This window comes from Delphinus delphis, chromosome 7 (assembly GCF_949987515.2).
Source record: "Delphinus delphis chromosome 7, mDelDel1.2, whole genome shotgun sequence".
In the NCBI taxonomy this organism is placed as follows: Eukaryota; Metazoa; Chordata; class Mammalia; order Artiodactyla; family Delphinidae; genus Delphinus; species Delphinus delphis.
The window spans coordinates 34,586,473-34,607,822 of NC_082689.1; the positions used below are offsets into that span (position 1 = coordinate 34,586,473).

The window sequence follows — 21,350 nt, forward strand, 5'->3', positions numbered from 1 at the left end:
CATACAGGTCTTTTGTCTCCCTAGGTAGGTTTATTCCTAGGTATTTATTCTTTTTGTTGCAATGGTAAATGGGAGTGTTTCCTTATTTTCTCTTTCAGATTTTTCATCATTAGTGTATAGGAGTGCAAGAGATTTCTGTGCATTAATTTAGTTTCCTGCAACTTTACCAAATTCATTGATCAGCTCTAGTAGTTTTCTGGTGGCATCTTTAGGATTCTCTGTGTATAGTATCATGTCATCTGCAAACAGTGACAGTTTTACTTCTTCTTTTCCAATTTGTATTCCTTTTCTTTTTTCTTCTCTGATTGCCATGGCTCAGACTTCCAAAACTCTGTTGAATAATAGTGGCGAGAGTGGACATCCTTGTCTTGTTCCTGATCTTAGAGGAAATGCTTTAAGTTTTCCACCATTGAGAATGATGTTTGCTGTGGGTTTGTCATATATGGCATTTATTATGTTGAGGTAGGTTCCCTGTCTGCCCACTTTCTGGAGAGTTTTTATCATAAATGGGTGTTGAATTTTGTCACATTTTGTCAAAAGCTTTTGCTGCATCAACCTAAATGCCCATCTATTGAGATGATCATATGGTTTTTGTTCTTCACTTTGTTAATATGGTGTGTCACATTGATTGATTTGCGTATACTGAAGAATCCTTGCATCCCTGGGATAAATCCCACTTGATCATGGTGTATGATCCTTTTAATGTGCTGTTGGATTCTGTTTGCTAGTATTTTGTTCAGGATTTTTGCATCTATATTCATCAGTGATATTGGTCTATAATTTTCTTTTTTTGTAGTATCTTTGTCTGGTTTTGGTATCAGGGTGATGGTGGCCTGGTAGAATGAGTTTGGGAGTGTTCCTTCCTCTGCAATTTTTTGGAGGAGTTTGAGAAGGATGGGTGTTAGCTCTTCTCTAAATGTTTGATAGAATTCACCTGTGAAGCCATCTGGTCCTGGACTTTTGTTTGTTGGAAGATTTTTAATCACAGTTTTAATTTCATTACTTGTGATTGGTCTGTTCATATTTTCTATTTCTTCCTGGTTCAGTCTTGGAAGATTATACCTTTCTAAGAATTTGTCCATTTCTTCCAGATTGTCCATTTTATTGGCATAGAGTTGCTTGTAGTAGTCTCTTAGGATGCTTTGTATTTCTGCGGTGTCTGTTGTAACTTTCCTTTTTCATTTCTAATTTTACTGATCTGAGTCCTCTCCCTCTTTTTCTTGATAAGTCTGGCTAATGGTTTATCAATTTTGTTTATCTTCTCAAAGAACCAGCTTTTAGTTTTATTGATCTTTGCTATTGCTTTCTTTGTTTCTGTTTCATTTATTTCTGCTCTGATCTTTATAATTTCTTCCTTCTGCTAACTTTGGGTTTTGTTTGTTCTTCTTTCTCTAGTTCCTTAAGGTGTAAGGTTAGATTGTTTATTTGAGATTTTTCTTGTTTCTTGAGGTAGGCTTGTATAGCTATAAACTTCCCTCTTAGAACTGCTCTTGCTGCATCCCATAGGTTTTGGATCTTCGTGTTTTCATTGTCATTTGTCTCTAGGTACTTCTTTTTTTTTTTTAAATAAATTTACTTATTTTATTTATTTATTTTTGGCTGCATAGGATCTTCGTTGCTGTGCGTGGGCTTTCTCTAGTTGTGGCAAGTGGGGACTACTCTTTGTTGTGGTGTGTGAGCTTCTCATTGTGGTGGCTTCTCTTGTTGCAGAGTACGGACTCCAGGCATGCAGGCTTCAGTAGTTGTGGCTCACTGGCTTAGTTGCTCCGCGGCATGTGGGGATCTTCCCCAACCAGGGCTCGAACCCATGTCCCCTGCGTAGGCAGGCAGATTCTTAACCACTGTGCCACCAGGGAAGCCCTGTCTCTAGGTACTTTTTGATTTCCTCTTTGATTTCTTCAGTGATCTCTTGGTTATTTAGTAATGTATTGTTTAGCCTCCATGTATTTGTGTTTTTTATGTTTTTTTCCCCGTAATTGATTTCTAATCTCATAATGTTGTCAGAAAAGATGCTTGCTATGATTTCAGTTTTCTTAAATTTACTGAGGCTTGATTTGTGACCCAAGATATGATCTGTCCTGGAGAATGTTCCGTGTGCACTTGAGAAGAAAGTGTATTCTGCTACTTTTAAGTGGAATGTTCTATAAATATCAATTAAATTTACCTGGTCTATTGTGTCATTTAAAGCTTCTGTTTCCTTATTTATTTTCTGTTTGGATGATCTGTCCATTGGTGTAAGTGGGGTGTTAAAGTCCCCTACTATGATTGTGTTACTGTCAATTTCTCCTTTCATGGTTGTTAGCATTTGCCTTATGTATTGAGATTCTCCTGTGTTGGGTGCATAAACATTTATAATTGTTATATCTTCTTTTTGGATTGATCCTTTGATCATTAGGTAGTGTCCTTCCTTATCTCTTGTAACAGTTTTTATTTTAAAGTCTATTTTGTCTGATACGAGAATTGCTACTCCAGCTTTCTTTTGATTTCCATTTGCATGGAATATCTTTTTCCATCCACTCACTTTCAGTCTGTATGTGTCCCTAGGTCTGAAGTGTGTTTCTTGTAGACAGCGTATATATGGGTCTTGTTTTTGTATCCATTCAGCAAGCCTGTGTCTTTTGGTTGGAGCATTTAATCCATTCACGTTTAAGATAATTATCGATGTGTATGTTCCTGTTACCATTTTGGGTTTGTTTTTGTAGGTCCTTTTCTTCTCTTGTGTTTCCCACTTAGAGAAGTTCCTTTAGCATTTGTTGTAGAGCTGGTTTGGTGGTGCTGAATTCTCTTAGCTTTTGCTTGTCTGTAAAGCTTTTGATTTCTCTGTTGAATCTGAATGAGATCTTTGCTGGGTAGAGTAATGTTGGTTGTAGGTTCTTCCCTTTCATCACATTAAGTATATCATGCCACTCCCTTCTGGCTTGTAGAGTTTCTGCTGAGAGATCAGCTGTTAACCTTATGGGATTTTCCTTGTATATTATTTGTCATTTTTCCCTTGCTGCTTTCAATAATTTTTCTTCGTCTTTAATTTTTGCCAGTTTGATTACTGTGTGTCTCAGCGTGTTTCTCCTTGGGTTTATCCTCTATGGGACTCTCTGCGCTTCCTGGACTTGGGTGGCTCTTTCCTTTCCCATGTTAGGGAAGTTTTCGAGTATAATCTCTTCAGATATTTTCTTGGATCCTTTCTCTCTTCTCTCTCTTCTCCTTCTCGGACCCCTATAATGCGAATGTTGTTGTGTTTTATGTTGTCCCAAAGGTCTCTTAGGCTGTCTTCATTTCTTTTCATTCTTTTTCTTTATTCTGTTCCACAGCAGTGAATTCCACCATTCTGTCTTCCAGGTCACTTATCCGTTCTTCTGCCTCAGTTATTCTGCTATTGATTCCTTCTAGTGTATTTTTCATTTCAGTTATTGTATTGTTCATCTCTGTTTGTTCGTTCTTTAATTCTTCTAGATCTTTGTTAAACATTTCTTGCATCTTCTCGATCTTTGCCTCCATTCTTTTTCCGAGGTCCTGGATCATCTTCACTATCATTATTCTGAATTCTTTTTCTGGACAATTGCCTGTCTCCTCTTCATTTAGTTGTTCTTCTGGGGTTTTATCTTGTTCCTTCATCTGGTGCATAGCCCGCTGCCTTTTCATCTTGTCTGTCTTTCTGTGAATGTGGTTTTTGTTCCACAGGCTGCAGGATTGTAGTTCCTCTTGCTTCTTCCTTAGTGCATGTATTTCTTTTTTCTTTCTTTTGCGGTACACGGGCCTCTCACTGCTGTGGCCTCTCCCGTTGCAGAGCACAGGCTCCAGACACGCAGGCTCAGTGGCCATGGCTCATGGGCCCAGCCGTTCCACAGTATGTGGGATCCTCCCGGACTGGGGCATGAACCCATGCCCCCTGCATTGGCAGGCAGACTGTCAACCACTGTGCCACCAGGGAAGCCCCGCATGTATTTTTATATAAGCAACATGGGGGAAGGAGAAGTGGATCTAGGGTCAAAGTAGGACTTCATAGGACCTAGAGACAGACAGGCCTGTTGGAGGATGAAAGAAACACCTGTTACTGATAGTGAAGAAAGGAAGGTCTTTCATTAATTGTGGACATAGCTGACAGATATGGTCATAGTAACATGTGTCAGTGAGCATTTATTTCTCATGTCTGCGGGTCACCTGGGAGTTGGCTGATCTAGGATTTGCTCCACGTGTCTGTCTTCCTTGTTGGACCTCCCTGGAAAGCTAGCAGAGGCATGTTCTTCTTATAAAAATGTCAGAGACAGAAGAAGTAGAAAAACAAAAGACCTCTTAAAGCCTGGGCTCAAACGGTCTCAGTGTCACTTCTGCCTCATTCTAGTGGCCACAGTAAATCACGTGGCTGAAAACAAAGTCACAGAACAGGGGATGGGGACTAGATTCCACCCGTTTAGTGGGAGGGATTGCAAAGTCACATGGCAAAGGGTACAGATAGGAGGAGGGGCAAGTATTGGGGCTAGTAATGTAATTCTGCACAAATACTAAAGTTTGAAATGAAGGTGAATAGGTGACATAACATTTCAGAGTTCACACTAAGTGTGAGTATGCTCTGATAATACAGTATAAATAACTACTGAAAATGACACTAGTGCTTTATCTGCTTTTCAGGGCTCTAGACGTTAGGGAAAAAAACATCAGATGGAGAGAGAAATTTTTGAAATCTACTACTTTACAGTTTTACTTAGAATTTGTCCTATTTCTCTTTAAGTATATGGATGAATAAAAACTGTATAGGCTAGAGTGCCTGGAATCTTGGTTGCTGCTCTAGTCTTCAGTATTAAAAAATATTTTACTTAAAGGCTAAAATCATGAAAACACAGTAGTGCCAGGGTAGAAATGCATATACAGCTTTTTACTAGAGTTTTCATTTCAAGAAGTGAGCTGTGTTTGAGTCACTAGCATGAATTTTCAGGTTTTGGGTACAGAGCAATGTATCTTCCTCAGTTTATTTTTACATTATTGTTTTAAGAACTTTGCCGTACTTACCAAAGATAAAGGATTTGTTAGAAACAGCTTTTAAAGAGGAGCAGTGAATTTTACTAATGATAATGGTAAATTATAAAGAAACTTGACTGTTTTCTGAGAATTAATATTGAACTGTTACCTTAAGCTTTTACATTTTTTCAAATCCATAGGTTTTTAAAAGAGTGTCTGGATTTGTTGTCAAAGCTGGGAGGCAGGTTTAATTGTCTCCTTATGGTAACAATATTTTTAGAAATTAAAGACTTACATTGATATTTGGAATTTATAGTCATGTAAATGGTTCTAGAGAAAATGTAGCAAATTCTTTACTGTTTTACATATTTGTACTTAAAGAATGTATAAAACATTTTAAGAAAGAAATATTGAAATATTATGTGTATTCTCAGTAGATGCACTCATTACCAAACCTGATTAAAGTAATATTTCCACTGATGGCCTCTTCTAACCTCTACCTCTAAGGAAATATTTTTAGTATGGATTGATGTGATGTAATGTGGATTGAGAGTGATTTTCTTCCCTCCCTCTTCCTTTTTTTTTTTTAAAGCAAACTTTGCATAACTTACTGAGCAAGGTTTCTCCTTCCTTTTCTGCTGAACTTAAACAACTAAATCAACAATATGAACAGTTATTTCATAAATGGATGTTGCAGTTACAGTAAGTACTATTATCATTGTAAACCTTTGTAAAATAAAGAATAATATATATTTACATGTCTATGTTAAAATCAAAGCAGTTTGACATTTAATTTTCTTTTTGCAATGAACTTGATATGTATTTTTATTTATATGTAAAAATTTGAAAAAACAGGTGTTTTCCCAATTTTATGACCCAAATGTAGAAATGTCATATTATTATATGACTCTTCTCAGAAATTCCAATTTTCAAGAAATTTGTCTTTTCTAAGTGTTTTTTTTTTTTTTTTTTTTTTTGCAGTATGCGGACCTCTCACCGTTGTGGCCTCTCCCATTGCGGAGCACAGGCTCCGGACGCGTAGGCTCAGCGGCCATGGCTCACGGGCCATGGCTCACGGGCCCAGCCGCTCCGCGGCATGTGGGATCTTTGCGGACCGGGGCACGAACCCGTGTCCCCTGCATCGGCAGGCGGACTCTCAACCACTGCGCCACCAGGGAAGCCCTCTTTTCTAAGTTTAATCAGACTTGAAAGCTATTGTGTAAAATAGCCTTTCTTAGAGTTATTACTTATAAAAATATTTGAAAATATAATTTGTCAAGATTGATAAATATATCAGTTAGATTTTAATTCAGAGTTTCTAAAATGAAAGAATATATATTTTTCTTTCAATCTCATTCTGTTTACATGTACTGTAGACCTTCAGAATTTCATGAGATCTGTTCTCTAAACATTATTTTACCATTTTAAAATTGTTTCTTAGAATATTTTTTTAACTTTATCATTTTTCAAATACCTCAGGTTAAATTTAAATTTCCATTAAAACACCTAGAAGAATGATAAAGATTAAAACGTAGTAATGTTTTTCTATAGTTACTTTTATATTTGTATTTAAAAGGACCTTAATATAAAGAAGTGCTTGAAGTGTATGCTAAAATGTGAATGGTGCAGTAAGAACATAAAAGTTGCCACAATTTCCCCCAATTGATCCTGGTTTTCTTTGCCAATAATAAATCAAAGGAGTATGCTAGTAAGAAAATGATTATCTTCCCTGTTAGGACCTTACCTTCTCTCAATAACTATTTATGGACCTGTTCATTTTGAATTTATAAGGCAGATCTTCACTCTGATCCCATACCCCAGTCCACCAATTCTTCTTTCTTCCCATATGTCAGCTTTGATAACTTGATTTGCTTTGCTTCCCAGCCTAGACCTCATAGTCAGCTACTTTAGTAGAATTGCTAGCTCTCTGAACTCCCTTGCTTCTTTTTTCTGCTGCTTCTATTTTGCTAATCTCTGCCTTTGGGGGTTATCTCTTTTCTTTTCTATTTCCAGGCTATCCTGCATTGCTACAGAGCATCACGTAAATACTGTTTCTGATTGACCTCCGTTAAAATATCATGGAGTTGAACTTTAGCCTGACCCCTAGTGCTTGGTGTTCTGGGTTGTCTCATTTACTCTCTTGGCTTCAGTTGCTTTTTGTATGTGAATAACTGCCGTAACTATATCTCTAGCCCAGCCAGATCTCACTCCTCAGCAGCAAATGTGAATGTATATTGGAAGTGTCCATGTGGAAGTCCTGTAAATAATTCAATATACATAAAATTTAACTTATCTTAAATCCCTCAATCCCACCTGCCCCAGCTACCTCGCATAGTGGATGCACCCCATTCATGCAGTCTATGCCAAAAAACTGAGCTATTCTTAATAGTCCCTTTCACTTAACCTTCCATGTCTAATCACTCTCCAAATCCAACCAATTTGACCTGTAAAGCTCTTGACACATTTGTCTCCGTGACACCTAATTGAAGTCCATAGTCTTTGGTGGTTTTACCCTCCTTCCTATCCATTCCCCCACTCAGTCAATGTAATCTTCTAAAAAGATCATGTTACTTTCCTATTAAAACCTTTCACTTAACACCTGACTCTTTACTTTTAAATGCTTATGTTCCTTGGAATAAAATCCAATTAATGTCTTAGTTGATTTAACAACACTTTTGTGACCTGGCCCCTGATTACTTTTCCAGTTTAATCTATCAGTTAAAACTCTGCTTCAGCCTATAAGACTTTTTAGTGTCTTGTACCTAGTGCCATGTTCTCCCTTGCCTCTTATTACTTGAAAGGTAGTAGGAGTTTGAGAGAAAGTTGGAACTGCAAGCTTGGTGTACAGATAATAAAATTGTGCTTTTGCTTTATATAAGTTGGGAGTCAATAGTTATTTAGCCATGCCATTTCTTCTTGTATTCTTTATAAGCTTAAATTAAGGAAACTGGTTGATTATAAAATTGGCAATAAGACGTACTGAACTTGGGCTTCCCTGGTGGTGCAGTGGTTGAGAGTCTGCCTGCCGATGCAGGGGACGCGGGTTCGTGCCCCAGTCCGGGAGGATCCCACATGCCGCGGAGCGGCTGGGACCGTGAGCCACGCATGGCCTATGAGTCTGCGCGTCCGGAGCCTGTGCTTCGCAACGGGAGAGGCCACAACAGTGAGAGGCCCGCGTACCACAAAAAAAAAAAAAAAAAAAGAGAAGTACTGAAATTTAATTTCATGAGTGCTGTTTTTCTTACAGCCTGGGGTTCAACATTGTGCTTTATGGTTTGGGTTCTAAGAGAGATTTACTGGAAAGATTTCGAACCACCATGCTGCAAGATTGCATTCATGTTGTCATCAATGGCTTCTTTCCTGGAATCAGTGTGAAATCAGTAAGTTTTAAAAATGTTAAAAGGAACAACATCATATCCCCTGCCAATCCATATCCCCGTGTTAATGAGGATGCTATTCCATATTCTGGAGCATTCAGTTTTTGTTTTTATTGCAATAGTTTTCACACTAGTAGGATTGCACAGTGCTTAAGATCATGTGTTTGGACTCAGAGGGTTCTAGCTTTGAATCCCCATCCTTGAATTTCCTATTTGGTAACTGATAATGTATTAAATCTTAGGGAAATGTTAGCTTTGTTTACTACATTGAATACCAACAGTACTTCTCTCAAGAATAGGATTATGGGGGACTTCAATTTTATTATGCTTTTATGTCACTTTAGTGCTCTAAAAATAATAAAAATATAAGAATGGTTTATAGTTCTTTGATCATTTTTACTCCAGATGCTCATATCTCTTCATCATTTGAAAGTTAATTTAAACCTTTTGAGTTCTGGATATTAACCAATGTAATATTCCTTTTTAAAAGTGTCTTTAATGTTTGGGTCCTCTTTCATTTGATAAATCTATAGTTTTCTAATATTTTTCATATTGTTAGTTTTTGGTTTTGTTTTGTTTTTACTACCTGCTTATGTTATATTTACACCTTTGCTATTCTTCCCTGTTTCCTTTTAGCGATAACTTATGCAAAGAAATGAATTAGATGTACTTAAGTACCAGTAGAATTTTTGAAGTGATTTTTCAGACTTAGTGGGAAATCCAAATTTATTTTTAATTTATTAAAAAGATTGGGGCTTCCCTGGTGGCGCAGTGGTTGGGAGTCCGCCTGCCGATGCAGGGGACACGGGTTCGTGCCCCGGTCCGCGAAGGTCCCACATGTGGAGCGGCTTGAGCCATGGCCGCTGAGCCTGCGCATCCGGTGCCTGTGCTCCGCAACAGGAGAGGCCACAACAGTGAGAGGCCCGCGTACCAAAAAAAAAAAAAAAAAAAGGATTGGTTTGCTAGTTGTATTTATCCTACATGACAGAATAAGTTATAACTGATGTACCTCTTGCACTTTTATGACATAGATCCTGAATTCTATAACAGAAGAAGTCCTTAATCATATGGGTACTTTCCGCAGTGTGCTGGATCAGCTAGACTGGATAATAAACAAATTTAAAGAAGGTAACGTGAAGGAGATGCTCTGTAGTTTTAGGGTGAAGCTAAGCGTACTTATTTGTGTACTAGTATACATAAAATTGAGGATTGTTTTAATAATGACACTTCTCTCAATGCTGATTTAGATTTTGATTTCTTTAAAATCTTTTTCTGTGAACTTTTTCTGTGAACTCTAACTTACCTAACAGGAAAGAATTACTCCTGCTACCTTGAATTTATATAGCCAAAGCCTCTTTTTTCCCCCCCCCAAAACCTTTTATTTCAGGATAATTTTCAAGTTTTGTTTGGCCAGTGTAAAGTGTTTCCAGTTAATTGGTACCTCTATGTCCGATAGTTTTATATTGTTTAATATGTTTATAAAGCATTCTTATCTTTATCCTGAGTAAGCATCAATGCATTTGAATAATTTTGTATACTAAAATCTGAGAAATGGGGGACAAAACATTTGTTGTTCTTTTGGTGTGAATGTTCTTGTTATATGAGCATTTCAGAAAATTAAAAATAAAATTATTTAGGGTCTAACAATTGTCATTTAGTCATTGCTTAACAATTAAATGGAGTAATTGGTTATGCTTAATGATTTAATGGATGATTTTGATATTGTTTGTACGCTCACTAAAATAGGTGCCTGAATCATTTTTTATATATATTTATATGTAGTTACTCTATCATATATAATCTGTATTATAATAAATATTTATATATTATATAATCTGTATTATCTAAATATAATTTATATTAAATAATTTATAATTGTATAAATCATATAAATGTTTTACATAGTTATAATATAGATGTTATATAATTATGAATTATATAAATTATAATTGTATATTACATATGTAATATAATAATTATATGTTTGTTTACATATAATTTAAATACTGACTATGGTGACTTCTAGAATTTAAGGAACCTTGGACTTTCAAAAATGTGTCATCTCAGAATCTTTGTCACTATATTGTCTCTCTTGTCCCTCTGTCCCCAGTGGAAGAGAAATGTACTTATTCTCTTTAAAAGGCTCATCTTTTGTCATAAATGCCAATGTCCCATTTCTTACCAGCTCCTGAGGGACTTAGCAATGGCTTTTAAACATGTATAGAACTTCTTCCATCTTAAGAAAAATATTTACCTGATTCTACTGCCCTTTTACTCTATTTTATTTCCGTATTTCAATATGATTTGAGAGCTTTTGAAGACATGTCCTGCCTTCTACTGTTTGTTTCCTTCTTAATTTCTTGCCTCTGTGCTACCTGAATTGTATGCTTGAAGATCACCTGTAATTTTTTTCATGCTAAAAACACTGACCTTGCCTCACCCTTTGTTTATGTTGATCTCTCCAGTATTTGATGGTGTTGACATCTCCATCATCCAGATTCTTCCTTCACTGACTTTTATGATATTTTACTTCTCTGACCTTCCTCATGCCTTGGGCAATATCCTAAGCCTCTCCCCTTCTTTTGTCTCTTGGCTTTTGTGATAACCAGGGTTTTCTATATTCTCTCTTAATGCTTAATGAGAACTCTTTTTTTTGGAGGAGGGGACGACTCCCTCCTTTATCCCACCTTGCAATTCAACATGCACAGATTCACCTCCAATCCGATATGTATCTTGCCTTATTTCCTATGCCGTATTAAAACTGGTTTCTTCATGGTCTGATTCAAGTGTTAACCATTCTGGTTAAGTCTCTAACTGCTCCAGTGTCTACTGATTTCCAATGAATTTCTTTTTTTTTTAAAGACTATAATAATGTCTTGCCTGTTTTATGAATGACTGACATAGCTTCTCAAATAAATTGCATACACCTAAGCAATAGTTCTTTTGTCCTGTGCTACTTTGATATATTCTTTAATACAGTCCCTGCATGTGGTAGGGGGCTTCACAAGTACTCACTGAAAATAATAATTGCATTCTCTTTCCTTTTAGAATCTTCTTTAGAACTCTTTCTTCTTATCCACAATTTGGATAGCCAAATGTTGAGAGGAGACAAAAGCCAGCAGATTATTGGACAGTTGTCATCTTTACGTAATATATACCTTATAGCATCTATTGATCACCTCAATGCTCCTCTCAGTAAGTTAAATATTACTATTTTTCCTTCTTGAGATATCAGTCTTTGAAAATTAATTTTCTTAATGTTGTCACAGCATTTTTATTGTTTTAAAGTATGCTTTTCCTTTGTTGTGTGTTTAAAGACATAGTTGCCAAAAATATAGGTGTCCTTAATCTGATTTAGAACATAATTCTTGGAAATAAAAATTTACATAGTAAAGGGTGTGTTTTACAGCTAAAGTTTCATGAAGGAGAGGAGACCCAACTATTATTTTGGTTTCTTTCTACTCTTCTTTGTGGAATTGCAACATTTATTTTATGCATTTAATTCAGACTTTGTGATAATCCTATAAAATAAAATGTTAAATTATTAAAATTTTTAAAAGAATGCCTTGGTAGTGCTAATAACTTGTATTTAATATACAAATAAAGATTCAGATGTTGATTGACAGTGAAATTAGATTGTGAGGTACTGATTTGGATGGGGAAATAGCAAAAATGAAAATTTTCAGGATTCACTTTTTATTTAATGCTTTCTGTTCTTTCCTAGAGTGGAATCTAGTAACAAGACAATATGAAAATAATTAGTAATTCTTGTTTTCTTTGATCATGTACTCTAGTGTGGGATCATGCAAAGCAGAGTCTTTATAACTGGCTCTGGTATGAAACTACTACATATAGTCATTATACTGAAGAAACCTCCTATGAGAATTCTCTTCTGGTTAAACAATCTGGATCACTACCACTTAGTTCCCTAACTCATGTCTTACGAAGCCTTACCCCTAACGCGAGGTAAGAATGAAAACTATAGTTTCTTTTTCAAAAAACTCTATATATTTTAAGATATGCCATACTAGGTTTTAATGGCTATACTAAAGTCCTTACTTAGTTTGCAGGATTGAGAGAAATAGTAGTAATAATAGTTGCCAGTACTGGATTATGCATTAGGCAGACTACTCAGTAGTAATAATAAATAATAATAATAAATATAATAATAAAGCAAGAGTACCAGCATTTTTGTTTTTAATAGATTTTTATGTTTCTGAGTAAGAGCATCTCAATGTTCATCATAGAGGAAAAAGCAGAATTTTGATGGATTTTAATTAAATTTGATAGTTATTTTTAATTACATATTGAACATTATGATTCAAACACAGGGCCCTTTACGTGAAATAGCTCATTTGATCCTCACAGCTCCTCTAAGGTAGATAGTAAAGGGCACAGAGATTTTGATCCAAATCTGCATGGTTCCAAAGCTCATCCTCTTAAATCTTGAACATCTTTGTATAGTGTCTCCAGTGAAGCCCTTCAGCAGCCTAACCAAGAGGCATATCTGAATTAATAAAAGCAATTAATAAAGGTTAAGGAAAGTTGTATACAGCATAAGCCAGGAAAAAATAAATTGCATAATTAACCTGTTGAAAAAGGCGTTGAGTAGCCTCACAGGAGGCCACAGAGAAACGTAAGAGGCAAGTCCTGAGCATTCCTTTCCCAGCCAACCCCCTGCCAGTAACTCATACCACAGTGCAGTGTTAAAACTAGGAGACTGACATTGGCATAATCCAGAGAGCTTATTCAGATTTCACCATTGATATGTGCACCCATTTGTGCATGTGTGTGTGTGTTTAGGTCTGTGCAGTTTTGTCACGTGTAGCCTTGCGTAACTACCACAATCAAGATACGCAACTTTATCATCACAAGACTCCCTTGTGATGTTAACCCTCAAATGCTAATTTCAGTGAATTTTGTTACTGTATAAAGCTGTTTTTGTACACTTGAAGGTTATCATTGCAGTAATAGTGAAATATGTATTAAATGAATATCTAATCAAAATTTTTGATGGAATTGGGAATAGAAAAAGTGTTCATTTAATTTTACTATTATGCTTACTCCTAATGGACTATTGCAAGTCATTACATATAAACTTGGGAATCCATGCAATGTAAATGCTCTAATGCAATTATTTTTTAGTTGGGCATACCTAAATGTCTGCGCGCTAGTCTCCAAAGCTTTTTTGGTTCATTCCGTACACGCCAATGTAATTTAGTCTTTACTTGGTATGAATGTGATTGATCAAAAAATCTTCACCAAAATTCAGCAGTGTAGTCAGTGGTAGTACTTAGTTATAAAGTGGTCATTCAGATGATCCAAAATATGCTTATAGAAATTATCTTCTAGACTGTCATAAAAATGAAAATGCAAAAGGTTTAAAATTTTTGCCAAATCCAGGGACTTCTGGGGAACTTGGTTTGTGTAACACTGCTTCCAACCCAATAATTCTACTTGGTACACACTCTTACAGAAACAATCCAAAGTATGAAAGAGTATTTATTTATAATTGTATTTAATTTAATAAATTAATATTTTTTATTAATTAAAATTGGAAGTAATGTGAACATCCAAAACCAGTAGGGAAATGGTCAGTTTGTGGTACGATAGATGAGCAGACATTAAAAACTTTAGGAAGAATTTTTAAAGACATGGGAAAATCAGTAAGTGAAAAAGAGAGGTATAAAATGGTGTGTACCATATGTAAATGCATGAATTTATGTTTTCACACTGCCTTGTTCCACAAAGACTTGAGAAAGCAGCATATGCACGTATGATCTCCACATCAAATATTAGTGGCTGTTATTTTAAGGTTATGGGGTTAATATTTTCCTCTTTAGTTTTTATTATATATTACAAGTTTTCTATAGTGGACCAACCTGTAGTCTAAAAAAACACAAGTTGACCCTGAACAACGTGGGGGTCAATCCGTGCCTAACTTACAGTCAGCCCTCCATATCCGCAGTCCCTCCGCATCCGCAGGTTCAACTCACTGGGGGCTGTGTGGTACTGTAGTGTTTACTGTTGAAAAATATCCACGCATAAGTAGACCCACGCAGTTCAAACCCGTGCTGTTCAAGGGTCAGCTGTACTCCTAGATTTTCTTTAAAAGGAAATAAAAAAGCTTCTCCTTTTTAAGTAGACCAGGATACGATGTTCCTTGAGAAAGGAACAGAAGGTAATACAGACAGGCCAGGTGTTTCACACTCTTTGTGTATTTTACTGTTAGCTGTTATCTTTGAATGTTAACATTGTGGATTTGAATTTCTGTTTGTTTTTTTTCCCTAGGGGGATTTTCAGGCTACTAATAAAGTATCAGCTGGATAACCAGGATAACCCTTATTACATTGGTATCCACTATATATTTTTAAATTTATTTATTTTATTTTTGGCTGCATTGGGTCTTCGTTGCTGCGCGCAGGTTTTCTCTGGTTGCGGCGAGCGGGGGCTACTCTTCTATGTGGTGTGCAGGCTTCTCATTGCGGTGGCTTCTCTTGTTGGGAGCACGGGCTCTAGGCGCATGGGCTTCAGTAGTTATGGCACGTGGGCTCGGTAGTTGTGGCTCGTGGGCTCTAGAGTGCAAGCTCAGTAGTTGTGGCACACGGGCTTAGTTGCTCCATGGCACGTGGGATCTTCCCGGACCAGGGCTCGAACCCATGTCCCCTGCATTGGCAGGCGGATTCTTAACCACTGCACCACCAGGGAAGCCCCATGGTATCCAATATTTATGATATTAAATTGTGTGACTTTTTGTTTCATCCCATAAATTATTTTTTCTAGAATCTAATAATAGCACTGCAGTTTTTCACAGCAGTGAATAAATGGTTTGCTCTGTGATATCGTGTCTGCCATATCGAAAATTTTGAAGCAGCCCTACAGATACACTGCTGAACAGGCTGTTTGCCAGTACAAATTGAAAGACAAATCCAGCTTAATTTTAAAATTTCCTGTGCCACCTATGGATGTGTGTCTTTCAACTACATATATTTCATATGCTGGGCATCTTAGATTTTCTTCCCCTTGAGTGAAATAATGTGTTAAATTTAAACACACATTTTAATAATCATTCAGCTCTCATTTGACTTACTAGTTCCCTCTTTAAAAAAAAGTCACCTTTATTCACGCTGTTTAAAACTGTCCATGGGATTATGTCATACTTGGCCACAGTTGACTGCTTTCAACCAGTCAGTTCTCTTTTAAGAATGTAAGCCACAGTACATAACACCTAAGTATTCCCTAGCTTTGCTTCTTCCAGAGATACTTACTTCAACACTTACTGGCTGCTTTGACATACTTTGGTAATAGCACTTTTTTTCTGTGTTCTTCGGCATGGGTATCCATATATGGGGTCATGTCTTAAATACTGACTTACGTTCACATTATCTTTTGAACTCTCCAGGACTTTCTTTTCAAGACTTTTACCAGCAGTGTCGGGAGGCATTCCTCGTCAATAGTGATCTGACACTTCGGGCCCAATTAACTGAATTTAGGGACCACAAGCTTATAAGAACAAAGAAGGTGAGACTTTGCTGCTGTAGCATTGTGTGCCACGATTAGTGTATCTCATTTACTTAAGGACAAGTATGCCTGATTATGAAACTGAGGTTGCCTGAAGGGTCACAAGGATCCATTTAGGCAGTGTGCCATTTGAGTTGTGTAGACAGAGAGAAGGTAAAAGTACTCTGCTTCAGAGTAGAGCAGGAGACTTACGACTTCTAATCCAGAGTCACGGGCCATTAGAAATGAGTCAAATAACCCTATCTCCTTCTCCCTCTCTTCCTTCTACCCTATCATTAATCCAGTCTATATTTATTGAGCACTAACTTTATATGAGATATTTCACTAAGCATTAGGATACAGAAGTTAGCAAAAACCTAATTTCTTTTCTCATAAATCTTAAAGTCTAATGGAGGAGATGGACATTTGCCAAATAATCACACACACATAAAGTTTAAACTGTGGTGAGTCCTGTGATCAGAAGGGACGTGGTTCTGAAAAAGCATATTACAGTAGGTGGATTTGACCTAGTTATGGGTATCAGAAGAGACCACTGAGCTGAGACCTAGGAAGACTAGGAGATAACTAGTCAGACAGGGAAGGGAAGAGAATTCTAGGCAGGAACAGCATGTAAAGAGGCCCCAGAACAAAAGGCAGCCAGCATGACACAAATGAGGTTGAAAAGGGCTAGACTGTGCATGACTTTTAGGCCAAGGAAAGGGTTTTAATCTTTATTCTGAAATAATGGGGAGTCATTTAAAAAATTGTTCTGACAATGGTATGGAGAGTGGAATGGGGCAGGGTAAGATGGGGATTGCCAGAAGTCAAGGCACAGAGACCAGCTAGAAAGGTGTTAGCCGCCTGATGGTAATCTGGACTAAGGTAAAGAGAGAAGAGTGGTTGGATTCAAAATTGACAAGAATTGATGATAGATTGGATACGGGAGCCAAGGGAAAGGAAGGTGTCAAGAGTGATTCCTGGTTTCTGGCTTGCACATCCAGAGAGGTGGTGGGATCACTGGATGAGAAGCTGGAAGAGCAACATTTTGGGGGAGACATAGCATGAGTTCATGGTCTTATATGTTTGGACTTAACTCTGTTTGAGGTTCTTCTGAGATTTCCGAGTAGAGATGTCAGCTAGGCATTTGGATTCCTGGGACAAGATACCAGAGAAAAGATCTGGGCTAGAGATACAAGGTTATGATTCCTACATATTTAAGTTATAACTGAAACCAGGCATTGGTGAGACTATCTAGAGGGAGGACATATAGTGAGATTAGAGGGCCAAGAACTAAGCCTAGCAGTGTGACACTTAACGGCCAAGTAGAAGATAAGCCTGCAGAGGTGAAACAGCCACAGAGCCAAGAAGAAAACGAAGTTGTCACAGAAGCCAAGAGAAGCGTGTTTTAAGAAAGAACGGTCAGGGACTTCCCTGGTGGTCCAGTGGTTTAGACTCCACGCTTCCAACACAGTGGGCACGAGTTTGATCCCTGGTCAAGGAACTAAGATCCCACATCCCACGTGCTGCGTGGTGCAGCCAAAAAAAAAAATAAAGGTCAGCAGTCTCAGGAGCTGCCGAGAGGCCAAAAAGACAAAGACTGAAGATACATAATGAATTTAGGAAACTGGAATTCCTTGGTGGGCTAAGCAAAAGCTCTTCTGATGACATGATAATGGTGGCAGTAGGTAGGCTGGCCTGGGTTGAGTGAAAAGCAAGGAAATGGAGAGCACCATTTATAGACAACTCTTCTGGAAAGGTACCAGGGTTATAGGACGGATGGAGAAGAACGAGGAATCTAGTGAGGGTTATTTTAAAATGGGAGATACCCGAACCTATAGCCAATGGGAAGGATCCAGTTGAACAGGGACTAAAAGAACAGAGAAATCAGTGGTATAAGATTTTAGAAAGAGCAGGAAGGTGGAAAATAAAATACCCACCTTCTCATCCTTTAGTCTTTTCCACTATAAAGCGGCTTAACTATAAATTCAGTGTATTTAATAGATATATATGCCTGTGTGCCCTCTGGCCTTAATTTTTATACCTTAATATAAAATATTAATGAAATCAAATCAGTTTTTTGTTTAACCTACAACAGGATTCAAATATATCTCTTACGAATGACTAACATCCAGGGTATTCTTACATCTTTTAGGGAACTGATGGAGTGGAATATTTATTAATTCCTGTTGACAATGGAACATTGACTGATTTCTTAGAGAAGGAAGAAGAGGAATTTTGAAGCTCTCCTGTACTCTTGAATCTTCTGTGGAAGAGTTGTACCCCAGCTGCCACTCCTCTAGTCTAAAATGTTGTGTTTACATCCAATATTAGACTCTTTTTCCAATGTACAAGATTTAAAATTGGGAGGGGGAATGTCATCAATTAGAACCTTGATTATTAGCCTGGCTGCTGTACCATCCTAGTACTATGCAGTGGTCCTCAAGTTGGAGAAAATGTGCCTTTCATTCATTACCTCTCTGGAGACTTCTTGCTGGAAGGAACAGTGTGCTCAGGGACTATTTGGAGCTGGATGTTTTGAATTCTTTTATACCAGAGATGATATTCCTAATTTTTCGAGGGCCTTTAACACTCCTGGAGCTATCTGCAAATGTGCTTGTTCCAGAGTGTGGAAGTACAAAGACGTTGCAGCATCAAGTAAATCGGCTTTATTTGCTATTCCATGTGTCAGAATTGAAGAGTATAATAGAGAAGGCAGATCATCTCTTACTGTTTCTGAAATGGCTTAACAAAAGGTGTAAGATTGGGGGAAAGTAGGTAGTTCAACTTTCTCCTTTTGTATTTAGGCTACATGCTGATAGAGGAAGAAGGAGCATGATGCCATTCAGTTGGGAGAGTAGGAAAAACATAAAAGAGTATATAGGGTGTATGCCCATCCCAGAAAGCACGTGAACAGTAACAGATCGTGCTGCTCAGGACACTTAATGTCTGTGCCGTCACCTTCAGGATACAAGTTAGAAGCCAGGCTAGAGAAACACAAACCTGAATTTCATTTTAGTTATTTTTTCAAGGCAACAGAAAATAAAAATTTAACTATTCTTGTATATCAACATGTTTTTCTTTTCTTGAATAACATGCAGATGAGCAGCATATTAATGGCTGGCCTTAAATGAATTTGATTTCTCTATCAAGTAGGCCTAAAATTCACTGTAAGACATTTCAGTTTTTTTCCTTAAAATGACAATTTCAAACCTCCTAAATACTCAAGCCTTTTTTTCTCTTAGGAAAGACAAGAAGGTTAATCTCGGCCACTGGAGTCAGCTCATAGTCTTCACATACTCCCTGAACTATTTCATACTTGGAAATGAAATTCTTCATTAATATATCACTGTAATATACTGCATCAGCATTTCTCACCCATTTCTCATCTTGTAAACCCCTTTTATGAAAATATTTCCCAAAATGATCAGAATTCTTAAAACCATTTCTTTGTGTCATATAATGAAGTAATTTTATTTTAAATCCATGCATTAAGGGGTTTAGTCTTAAGCATAATTACTAATCAAAATTTTAAATTTATACATGAATAGGATTCTAAAATTGTTTAATTGTACCAAAGGATATGCAATGAAAAGTGATTTTCCTTACCATCCCGATCCAGTCCTTTAGGCAGCCATTGACAGCGGTTTAAGCATTCTTCCCAAGGTATTCTATGCACATCTAAGGGTATTTGTCTGTATTTCTCATTTTAAAAACACAAATGGTGGCATATGATGCTTGCTGGTTTGCACCTTGTTTTTGTTTTTTGCTTAATATATTTAGTTTATTATAACTTACAGTATAAAAAAGTATATGAGGGGCTTCCCTGGTGGCGCAGTGGTTGGGAGTCCGCCTGCCGATGCAGGGGACGCGGGTTCGTGCCCCGGTCCGGGAAGATCCCACGTGCCGCGGGGCGGCTGAGCCTGTGAGCCATGGCCGCTGAGCCTGCGCGTCCAGAGCCTGTGCTCCACAACGGGAGAGGCCACAGCTGTGAGGCCCGCGTACCGCAAAAAAAAAAAAAAAAAGTATATGAAATCTTTAATGACCTAATGTGCAAACTTTGCATTTGCCCTTAAATATCTACTGGTTTATTTTTATAATTTTTGTGTCTATACTGTTTGCAAGCAGTATGTGTGAATAGTCTTTACTATTAATAAAGAAACCAATTTGGATATAACCATTTTTTTTCATTTATAGTACTGGGTTTTTTTTACTAAAGATATCTTGAAGTGCTTCAAAAGTTTTATGAGTGCATCTCACAGTTCTGATGGTGATCTTGACAGAATTACATGTTCTTCGTTACCTTGTTTCAACGTCAGTGTTGCTTCAGCTCTATCAGTTTGATCGCTAAGGCTCCAAACTTCTGCTGTTACTCGCTTCTCGCAAGACTGAACAGACCTGAAACCTTGAAAAATTTTTCTGGCTTCTTAATAAAATGGCTAAAATAGGCCAAAAAAGGCACAGGGGATGCAGGACAGACAGTTACGCTCTACAAACTTGGCATAATACTGAATTCCTTAGGCAGGGAGTTCTAAACCAGTTCTTGTGATACTCCAGAAATTTAACTTTCTTAGCATCATGTTTGCCATTTTAATATGTGAACATGTCATTCATACAAAAGATCAGTAAGTTTGAGGGATGGTGCATAGGTTTTACTTAAAAAAAAAAATTACTAACAAAACTTTAGAAATCTACAGTTGACCCTTGAACAACACAGGTTCGAATTGTGTGGGTCCACTTAAATGCAGGTTTTTTCCAATAGTAAACAATACAGTACTACACAATCCACGGTTGGTTGAACCCACGGATATATAAAGAGAAACAGCATACACAGGGAGAGCCAACTATAAGTTATACTTGGATTTTTTTACTGTGCAGGTCAGCACTCCTAAACCCCACATTATTTAAGGGTCAACTGTATTCTTCCCCCCAACCAATTCAAACCTGGAGCCAGTAGCAAGTTCACAATGTATTTTCCTACATTCTAGGAGGTGAGGTGACTCTTCCAGCTTAGTCCTGAGTGGCTCTCAGATATAACAGTGAGTCATGAGAGTCTGCCTCATCACAGACTGTGTCTCCTAAAAGCCAAGGGATAAACTGTCATGTAAATGACTTTCTCAGGCTTTTTGTAATTATTTGATGTCTCTCCCTTAGGAGAGTCTCCCATACTTTAATTTTTCAAATTGCTGTTAAGCCATGTTAATTCATGTTTGCTGAGAACTTACTTAGAAGGCTCTATGCTAGGCAGTTGAGAGAATATGAAAATGTGATGTGAAATATCTAGTTGAGGTTTTAACAGCATTAAAAATTACAGTATCCTTAATGTGTTGAATAAAGTAAATTTGAAATAACTAACACTATGGAAAATATAACTTTAAGCATGAGTATAACAAAGCTCATTACCAAATTTTCATTATTTTGGCATATATCACTTGGGCCTCAAGTCTTAAGTATTTAGGTCCCCTAAATACCTTTAGCATCTTTACTTTTGCTACCCAAAGTGTGGTCCTCAAAATGGCAGCA

At 37.2% G+C, this 21,350-nt stretch overlaps 1 protein-coding gene across 4 annotated transcripts in view; it reads left to right on the forward strand.

Moving 5' to 3' along the window:
- The window catches only part of ORC2 (origin recognition complex subunit 2), a 50,637-nt gene extending 30,633 nt beyond the window's left edge, over positions 1 to 20,004 (forward strand). For all 4 annotated transcript variants that reach the window (XM_060016331.1, XM_060016332.1, XM_060016334.1 and 1 more), the window contains 8 exons: positions 5,546 to 5,655; positions 8,201 to 8,333; positions 9,362 to 9,458; positions 11,379 to 11,525; positions 12,125 to 12,296; positions 14,622 to 14,683; positions 15,733 to 15,851; positions 17,983 to 20,004. In XM_060016331.1, coding sequence (XP_059872314.1) covers positions 5,546 to 5,655; positions 8,201 to 8,333; positions 9,362 to 9,458; positions 11,379 to 11,525; positions 12,125 to 12,296; positions 14,622 to 14,683; positions 15,733 to 15,851; positions 17,983 to 18,069 — 927 coding nt within the window. In that variant the 3' untranslated portion in view covers positions 18,070 to 20,004. The remainder of the gene's footprint in view (positions 1 to 5,545; positions 5,656 to 8,200; positions 8,334 to 9,361; positions 9,459 to 11,378; positions 11,526 to 12,124; positions 12,297 to 14,621; positions 14,684 to 15,732; positions 15,852 to 17,982) is intronic.
- Positions 20,005 to 21,350: the final 1,346 nt, after the last annotated feature.